This window comes from Podarcis liolepis (genome assembly GCF_965112155.1).
Source record: "Podarcis liolepis genome assembly, chromosome: 17".
Taxonomy (NCBI): Eukaryota; Metazoa; Chordata; class Lepidosauria; order Squamata; family Lacertidae; genus Podarcis; species Podarcis liolepis.
The window spans coordinates 43655258-43664992 of record NC_139571.1 but is presented as its reverse complement, the minus strand read 5'-3'; the positions used below and the strand labels follow the sequence as shown (position 1 = coordinate 43664992).

The window sequence follows — 9735 nt, the reverse complement described above, 5'->3', positions numbered from 1 at the left end:
TGCGCAGGGCATTCAGCACATTCTCTGGTTGGTATGCATTGAAAACGTGCCCTTCTTTTCAATTTCTAGTTCAGAACTGGGAGGTCTATGACCTTCTGGCCACTTCTGGCTCACTGCCTCATCTCATGTGGCAAAGGAATATCCCCCCCCCCCCCCGCAGTCTGTACTCCTTTTCCCCACTCAGCTGAGCAGCAGGGAGGTGATCGTAGGCAAAAGACTTTTAAACCTTCCACAATCCTGGTGAAAATTGTCCCCTAAAGTAGATTTTTTTTCACATGAGATAGAAGTGTAGGAAGGCTAAAGCGTACTGGCAAACGGCAATAACGATTGTTGAGGAAATGCTATTTGAAAATCAGAATATATCAAATGCAAATACAGTATGGTATATATTAATTACAGCAAATCTTTGAACAGAGTCAGCTTCTAAGAGAGCAAGAATTAAGAAAGAGAACAGCTGAAAGTTATAACATTATCTTGGGATGATACAACCATATAAAAAGATTAGGGAGGAATTGAATCAATAGAATCCAACAATCTTATATATGGTTTTTTAATAATAATTTTTAAAAACTTAGGTATAACAGCGTAAATGCCAGAAGACTGCTTGCTGCTATAAAGGAAACAAATTTATACATTTTCATAAGCAAAAGGTCTAATTTGGAATTTAGATCTCAGAGAGAATTCCGATATTTAAGAAAAACAGACTGATATTTAACATAAGTTTTTCAAAAGATGATGACATACAACCGATGAAATGCAACTGTGATGTGAAAGGTCTGGTGTTAAAGATATTGTAGGAATATCTAATAATACAATGATATTTTTACTAATACTTGTATTATATTTTAGAGTTTGCATGGCACACGGTAATGCCTGTAAGTCATTAAATAAAGCATATAAATTTTAAAATGAAAACAAATAAAAATATTTGCACCTGCACCAAGAAAACAAATCTTTATCTGGAGCCCCAGCCTTTCTTCCAGTGCTCAGTGGCTGTGATCGATGCAGAATTAGGCAGACAAAATCAGCCTGAGGGACGGCAGCCTGCACTTCTGAATTAAGAGATTAAAAAAAAAAACCAAGCAAGCAGAATGTATGAAGGTCACCTGAGCTATTCCCCAAGACCTGCTGGATATTATGGGTATCGGCTGGGAAATGTGCACATTACCCCTAACATATATATCTCTATCTCTAAATAAGACAAAGTGGCCTACAGTCCACCAAAGGCTATGCCACAATAAATGCCCTTTAAGGTGCTGCAAGACTCTCTCAGTGCTTTTGGGTGTAAACAGTTCTATTCCAATGTGCTTTGACAAATCTTGAAGAAATCTTATCACCTAAGACTGGAGAGGGATGCAACCAAGTCATGCAGGAGAGGATAAAATATACGCCATTAAGAAGGCAACTGTGCATATTTTTTACGTATTTATGGAAATTAAGGAAAATCAGGAGCCTGCACCGGCGCACGTCTAATTCTCCTTAAACAACAGCCCATTGTAACAATCTCAATAGCCCTAACTTGCTCCATTCCTGCTTACCAATTTCCTGCAACTTCGTTAAAAGTAAATATTGGCAATAAAATAAAATAAAAACCCAGCTCACGGCATCAAATATGAACAGCCACTTGACAAAATGTCTTCTCGTCTTTGAACTTTCAGTGCAAAAGAATGAACACCTTGGAAGAGGTGAAAGTGGATCCCGCGGGATCAAGAATATATAATAAACAAAATCCATACAATGGGTTCATGAAATAATTATTCCAGATGTGAGTCAAAAGCAGAGGAGCCAAAGAAATCAGCTGTGCTGTCAAATTCCTTCTTCCACACACTGGTTCTCCCCCTTTGCTCCAATGAGGGCTGTTTTCATCTTTCCGCTGCAAGAGCTGCTGAAACAGAGAGCAGCAAGAATACATTTTTATGAAACTATGCTTAAGGCCAGGCTGGTGTTACAGAACAGATTAATGAAAAGCAATCTCAAGAGACTGCAAATTTGATTGGAGCAGCAGCAGAGGATCCTTTCCCTTTCGGGGCATTTCCCCCACTCAAAATCACCCACCACCACCACTGCCTGACATATATTTCCTGCTGGGGGGGGGACATTTGGGAGGGGGGTGGTTCCAGAAAGAGAGGTGTACAATTGCACATTTAGGCACGTGCAACTGCCTTTTTTCTGGGCCACTAACACATGAAGAAGTGGCTCAAAGTGCAATTTTTAAAGCAGAACCCCAAACACAGCAGCTGAATCCTCCCTGCGGTTCCACACCTCTTCCAGCTTGCCCACGTTCTCAGGAGAGGTCTGTTTGGAGCATTAAAAATACCCCACAGCAAGAACAAAAGGCTCATCAAGAGGTGGGCAAGATGATAGTAAGGATGTTGGAAGAAAGACAGGTTACTAAAACACATATTAAAATCATTTGTAATTAAAGTAGTGTTGAAGACTGAATCCTCTTTTAGGCTTTGCTGTAATAATTATTTTAAAAGGCAGTAGGGCATTTATATAAGTGCATACACTCAAACCTCAGTTCCCGAACGCCTCCGCTTTGGAATGTTTTGGCTCCCAAACACCAAAAACCCAGAAGCAACTGCTCCGGTTTTCGAACAATTTTTGGAAACCGAACATCCTATGCAGCTTCCGTTTTGAGTTTCCCTATTGTAATGAGGTTTCCGCTTTCAGTTTTCGGTTGTCAAACATTTCGGAAGTCAAATGGTCTTCCGGAACGGATTACGTTCGACAACCAAGATTGACTGCATAGTCCTATAGACTATAGATCTATAGTCCGCCTTTCCTCAACCAGCTCATGGCAGAAGACCTTTCCATATAAAAATGCTAGTGGGGTTTTGGGCTCTCAGGTGCAGCTGGCAAGGCGGTGGTCCGTGTCGTTTTGGCCCCTTGGGCCACATTTTATCTGCAGTTATTGTGCTGTATGTCTCAGTTGCAAAAACTGAAACAGCTTTGGACACGTTTTGATTTAAGGCTGTTTTGCCCTGTTCATATGAACTACTACGTCCCTGTTCAAACCAGCTTTTTATGCCCTTTGCAAACAAATGTGTTGAGATGTGTCTGTCTGTACACAAATGTGTGGGGTGTGTCTGTGCCAAACTGGGACTTTGACATGGGTGAAATAAAGCCTAGTTTCAAGCATTCTTTTATTTTTAACCTTCTGTGAACATTTCAGTCTCCTGCTTTAAAACAGAGGTGAAGAAACTGTGGCACTCCAGATAATGTTGGATTTCAACTCCCTTTATTCCCTGGGCGGATCTACATTCATGGTTTATAATGTTAGGAAAGGGTTAAGAAAATGTTTCAAAATGTAAGGGTCATATTAAATTTAGCTTAGAACATTAATCATCCATTATTAAAATGTGACACAAGAGGGCACTGCAGAGCAACTAGTTATTATAAACCGGATAGAAGTTGTGGAAAGGAAACGAAGTGAAGCCAAATGGGACGGATGTTTAATGATGTCTAAAAGGCGAGTATAGATCCTGCCCCTGACTATGCTCCATGTTGACTGGGGCTGATGGGAGCTGACATCAACATCTGCAGGATCACGGATTCACAACCCAAGTTTTACAAACAAAAACCAGGCTCAAAGCGGCCAAGCGCAGAAGCGCTGCAACATTAGATTGCAGGGCCCCATCTGGTTTATTTTTGTTCTGCGATAGATAGATAGATAGATAGATAGATAGATAGATAGATAGATGATAGATAGAATATTATATTCTCTTTTAACTGTCACCCATCCTGAGTCTTCATGCTGTGGAAGGCAATGACTAAATGGATACAGTGGTACCTTGAAAGTTCTCAAACGCCTTGGTACTCAAACAACTTGGAACCCAAACACCGCAAACCCGGAAGTAAGTGTTCCGGTTTGCGAACTTTTTCCGTTAGTCGAACATGCTCCATTTTGAGTATTACGCTTCCGATTTGAATGCCACACTTCCATTTTAAGTGTTACACTGAAGTCTGTCTGGTTTTGCTATTTATTTTGCCTTTTTGTTTTTGTGGCTCTTTTGTTTTTGTGACTGTGTGGAACCCAGTTCAGCTACTGAATGATTGATTGTGTGACTGCAGTACATTGTTTATTGCTTTCGTTTTATGGATTAATGGTCTCGTTAGATAGTAAAATTCATGTTAGATTGCTGTTTGAGGGGTTGTTCTTAAAAGACTATAACGGATTAATCCATTTTGCATTACTTTCTATGGGAAAGCGCGCCTTGGTTTTGGAATGCTTTGGTTTTGGAACAGACTTCTGGAACAGATTAAGTTTGAGAACCAAGGTAATGGTAAAGGGACCCATGACTGGTCCAGTCGTGGCCGACTCTGGGGTTGCGGCGCTCATCTCGCTTTATTGGCCGAGGGAGCCGGTGTACAGCTTCCGGGTCATGTGGCCAGCAGGACTAAGCCGCTTCTGGTGAACCAGAGCAGCGCACAGAAACGCCGTTCACCTTCCCGCCGGAGCGGTACCTATTTATCTACTTGCACTTGGACGTGCTTTTGAACTGCTAGGTTGGCAGGAGCAGGGACCGAGCAACGGGAGCTCACCCCGTCGCGGGGATTCGAATTGCGACCTTCTGATCGGCAAGTCCTAGGCTCTGTGGTTTAACCCACAGCGCCACCCGCGTCCCTTTGGTTTTGGAACGGACTTCCGGAACAGATTAAATTTGAGAACCAAGGTACCACGGTATATTAACAGGCAACTACAAACTATTTTGCCTCACCAGGGGAAGCATAATCTGTCACCTTTTAAAATCAAGGCAAAAGAAAATAAAAACGAAGCAGGGGATAAAATGGCTGCTGTTAAAAAGGACTATAAAGAGTACATTCAACTCTCAACTTGCGTGTGTTTAACCTTTGCAATTTCAACTTTCTGCTGTTGATGGCCAGCAGGCTGAACTCACACAAATTAAATGCATGGAAACCGGACAGCTTAAAAGTGTTTTTTTGTGTGCAGGGTCTTCCCAACGGAAAAAGAGCTTTTAAGCTCCTGGTCTTGCTTGAGGTGGTGGGTGAGGCCAGTTCAGTGCGCTGGCTCCAGGAGGTCAGATTGCTCCCGCAAGAGCATTCCAAGGGGTGGTTTTGACTAGATGTGATTTGGGCTTTATGCACTATCCCTGGAACGTAACCCCCATGTAAGACGGGGTATCTAGTTGGCCACTGCGAGAAGAGGACGCTGGACTAGACGGGCCCTTGGCCGGATCCTGCAGGGCTCCTCTTACGTTCCTATATACACAAAAGAAGGGAAATTACGTGCAAATCAAAAGCTCTCTGACAGGATGCTTAACACTGGCCATGCTAATAAATATATTGCCCCATATATATTTTGTAGGTGTTTCGTTCCATGGGCTTCAAACAGAACTTTTTAAAAGGAGTGTTATATAGCATGTAGAAGTTAGTCCATAAAGAATAGACGTACATTTTCTATACAGGAGGAACCAGCTTACTACTACCATCACGATGACACATATTATGAGCAGCACTCGGGTGATGCGTCTATTTCTTCCGTTAGCAGTAATTCCTTAGAAAGAAAATTTGAAAACAACAGGTTAAAAAAGAGCCATCTCAAATCAATACTTTTGGATTGATTTCATGGATCAGGTCAATGTTTTTGGATGCAGAGGAGAACAAGCCCCAAACACTCAACGCCTTCAATGCAAAAATGTTCAGCGGAACTTTCTTGCTGAACTTTGGTATAAAGGTAGAAGACCAAGAACCCACCTTTAATCCCTACATGCAAAAGGCAACCTAGTTTTAATTTTTTTTACTGCATTTGTACTTCTTTCTCAATCTGTCTCCTGCACACTCTGTTTTGCTCCTTTTACCTCTCTCTTGGGATATATCTTCTTCCCAGTGACCCCTGGGAAGGTTGATGGTTGAGGGATGGGTAGCAGTCTCTAACAGAATTATTAATGCAGATACCAAACTATAATTCCCAGGAATTTGAGGGAGAAACCATGACATTTATGGACTTTCCCCTCATCATTCTTACTTAAAAAAAAAAAAATGTTGCCCTACTGGTGTAACCCATCTTGGGTTAGGCTGCAGTCTGGGGGTCCTGACCCACCAGCGCAGACTATTGCTGGATATTTTTTAGTGTTTGATTTTATATTGTTATTTAAGGCCATTCCTATACACACACACACAACCTGAAGCAGTATGTGAAAAAGATATTACAAATATACAATAAACTATTGAAAACTGCAGTAAACATGCAATAAAGTATTGTAAAATACAAAAAGACAGGGTCAGTCTTAATGAGCAGGGAAAGCCTAGGGGAAGAGATGTCTGAAGCAGGTAACTGATGGTGCTTCCCTGTGGTGGTGGTGGTGGTGTGTGTGTGTGTGTGTGTGTGTGTGTGTAATGTATCTTTACATATCTTGCTGAATAGCAACCTGTATTCACTAAGTAATAAAGGGAAGTTTAGAAGTTCCATAAAGAGCCAGCGTTGTGCAGCAGTGTCAGACTAGGACCGGGAGACCCAGATTCAAATCCCCATCCCGCCCTGACCTTGGACCAGTCATGGCCCCTCAGCCCAATCTACCTCACAGGTTTGTTGTGGGAATTAAATGTGGAGGGCAAGAATCGTGGGCACCACCAGGCCAGAGCCTGGAGGCAGCCAGGGGGCCCAATTGGCATGGGCCTACGATTTTGAGGGTGGCCAACTCCAGGTCCCCATGGCAGTGGCAAAGGGGGGCGCTTTGGTAAAGATGAATGAAATGGGCCCCACGTTGTATACCTAGCCTGGTCCTCTTATGCCAGCTTGACACAGCCTGGTGTGCCACCTTATGCACCCTGAAGGAAAATGGTGGGAAACAAGCAAACAATGATAAAGGCCAACGGGATAAACACTTACCTGACAGGTAACACTTTTGCACACTGATGGATGCGCTGGCATTTGAATTGGCGGTGGTTATGGTACATGTGATTTGCTCAGAAGGGTTTCGGCTTCCCTTAATGCTGACCACAGGCTGGTCAGAAAGAAATGTATTTTTTAGTTCCCAGTGGTAGGTCACAGGTGGATGCTGGAAGCCTGGCAAGCAGAACACCTGGATGCTGTTATTCTCAACACGGCAGATTAAAAGAGGTGACCGTAGCTCTCCTGCAGAGAGGAAGGAAAGGGATGAGACTCCGCTCTCTTTCTCCTTGACATCTGCAGGGGAGGCAGTGGAAGTGCTGGACCAGTGCCTTGCCTCCGTAATGGACTGGATGAGAGCCAACAGACTGAAGCTCAGTCCAGATAAGAGAAGGCCTGTTCTCGTGTTGCCACTCTCTGGACCTCAGGAGGAGGAGGCACACGAAGAAGGGCCTTAGAAGATGCTCTCAGGGTCTGGGTAGGGTCATACGGAAAGAGGCGGTCCTGGAGGTATTGCGGACTGCGCTGGGCCCAGAAACTAATTGGAAGCCAGTGCAGTCGGACCAGGACCGGTGTAAGACGCTCAAACCGATCCGGGGAGCAACCTGGCTGCTGAATTCTGCACTAGCTGAAGTTTCCCAACTGTCTTCAGAGGCAGCCCTTCGTAGAAGGCATTGCAGTAATCTAAGCAGAGGATAAGGTAGGAACGCGGGTGGCACTGTGGTCTAAACCACTCACCCTCTCGAGCCAGAGCTGTCAACCTTCCCTTTTTTTGCAGGAAATTCCCTTATTCCAGTGCTGTTTCCCGCTGCTAACCCGGATTGTTAGATATCCCGTAGACTGTCCCCGGGACAGGGGAGGCTGCTGATCCCTTATTTTCAAATCTGAAAGTTGACAGCTATGTCTCGAGCTTGCCAGTCAGAAGATCAGTGGTTCGAATCCCAACGGGACAGGGTGAGCTCCAGTTGCTCGGTCCCAACTCCCGCCAACCGAGCAGTTTGAAAGCACGCCAAAAAGTGCAAGTACTGTATTTTTTGCTCTATAAGACTCACTTTTTCCCTCCTAAAAAGTAAGGGGAAATGTGTGTGTGTCTTATGGAGCGAATGCAGGCTGCGCAGCTATCCCAGAAGCCAGAACAGCAAGAGGGATTGGTGCTTTCACTGCACAGCGATCCCTCTTGCTCTTCTGGCTTCTGAGATTCAGAATATTTTTTTTCTTCTTTTCCTCCTCCAAAAACCAGGGGCGTCTGGTGGTCTGGTGTGTCTTATAGAGCGAAAAATACGGTAGATCAATAGGTCCTGCTCTGGTGGGAAGGTCAATGGCAATGCTGGTTTTGCCAGAAGCGGCTTAGTCCTGCTGGCCACAGGAACCGGAGAAACTGTCTGCGGAAGCGGACAAACCCTGGTTCCCTCGGCCACTAAAGCCAGATGAGCCCCGCAACCCCAGAGTCGGCCACGACTGGACCTAATGGTCGGGGGTCCCTTCCCTTTTCTTAACCAGAGCAGATGCAAGAGTAGTTCGGTTCCCCCTGTCCAGATCGGGGGCAGTTGGGCCCCGGAGGCCGCCTGAGCCTCCAGCCAAGGATCCCGGAGCCCCCCCCCCCCGGCTGGGAAGCTGCTCCTTCCGAGGAGGCCCGTCCGCAGCAGGGAGGGACCCGCCGCCTCTCGGAGCCCGGGCGGGGCCAGTTGGGCTTGGCCCAGGGAGACCCCCCCGTCCCCGTCCCCGCCCGGCTGGACTGGAGAGCGGGCCGAGGAGGAGGAGCCGCTTACCCGGCGGCGGGGCGGCCGAGCAGAGGAGGAGGAGGAGGAGGCCTCTCGCCAGAAGCAGCCCGGCCAGCGGCCCCGCCATGAGAGGAGCCGCCCGCGGACCGAAGCCCGACGGGAACCGCCAGCGCCGCGCCCGCCCGCCCGGCAGAGGAGGCTCCTCGCGCCGCCGGGCCGGCCTGGGGAACTCGCCGCCTCGGGAGGCGCGGGGGGGGAATCCCCTGGACCCCAAATAAAAGAGGGGCGTCGCCACTCCGAGGCCTGGCGAGCAGCTCCGGGGAGAGGGGATCACCCGCCCCCGAGACTTGATTCCATTGCCCCCCCCCCGTCTCCGACCCCCTTGAGACTGGGATCTGGCCGGCGGAATCCTTGGGAATCCCATCCCGGCCCCAATCCACTTCTGGACCTGGCTTCTTCGCATCCGCGAAGGCAACGGGGTCTGGCGCGACTCTTTGGCGCAGCCGCTCGGCCCCAGAAAGCTCTTTTGAGCAGAAGACATGCTTCTTGCGAATGCTGCTGCTGCTGCTGCTGCCGCCTCTTTCCCTGGGAGTGAATGGGAGCCCGGTGTGGGTTTTGGGGGTCCAGGGGGCCCCTGTGAAGCATCCCCCCCCCCGCCTTCCAAGAGGCGGAAGCACAAGGGCCTCCCTTGACATGGGACTTTAGATCGGATTTGCTTCCCTTAGCGCATCCTCCCCATACTGGGAAGCGCCCTGATTTCATGGCGGGGATGGGAGTGCTGGCAAACTCAGGGAGGGTAATGATTTCATGGCTTTCTGTCCAGGCCAGGACTCGACAGGATGAGGCCAAGAAAACTGAAGCACATGAAGCTGACCCAGAAGCTCCAGCGGGTGCAGAATGCTGCAGTGAGGCTCCTCACGGGGTCTCTGCCATGGGAGCAGATTCACCCAGTGCTTTTCAAGCTGCACTGGCTCCCGGTGGAGTACAGGGTCAGGTTCAAGGTGCTGCTTTTGACCTTTAAAGCCCTTTGCGGCCTAGGACCCTCGTACCTACAGGACCGCCTCTCCCGGTCTGCCCCACGGAGAGCCTCAAGGTCCATAAATAGCAACACCCTAGAGGTCCCGGGCCCTAAGGAAGTTAGATTGGCTTCAACCAGAGGCA

At 47.3% G+C, this 9735-nt stretch overlaps 1 protein-coding gene across 4 annotated transcripts; it reads right to left on the bottom strand.

Annotated features, from left to right (window-relative positions):
• Nucleotides 1-534: 534 nt before the first annotated feature.
• Nucleotides 535-8871, bottom strand: LOC310696476 (uncharacterized protein). 4 transcript variants are annotated; one of them, XR_014520565.1, is made up of 4 exons: nt 8623-8871; nt 6854-7099; nt 5417-5518; nt 535-1882 (listed from the first exon to the last, which is right to left on the bottom strand). XR_014520565.1 is itself a non-coding variant. In XM_083482055.1 (4 exons), the coding sequence occupies exons 1-4, from the start codon at nt 8699-8701 to the stop codon at nt 1863-1865; spliced, it is 450 nt and encodes a 149-aa protein (XP_083338181.1). In that variant the 5' UTR covers nt 8702-8736; the 3' UTR covers nt 535-1862. The 4 variants fall into 4 exon arrangements, 1 of the variants encoding a protein (XP_083338181.1); XR_014520566.1 differs by lacking the exon at nt 8623-8871 and adding an exon at nt 7592-7609; XM_083482055.1 differs by having other exon boundaries at nt 535-1885; nt 8623-8736.
• Nucleotides 8872-9735: the final 864 nt, after the last annotated feature.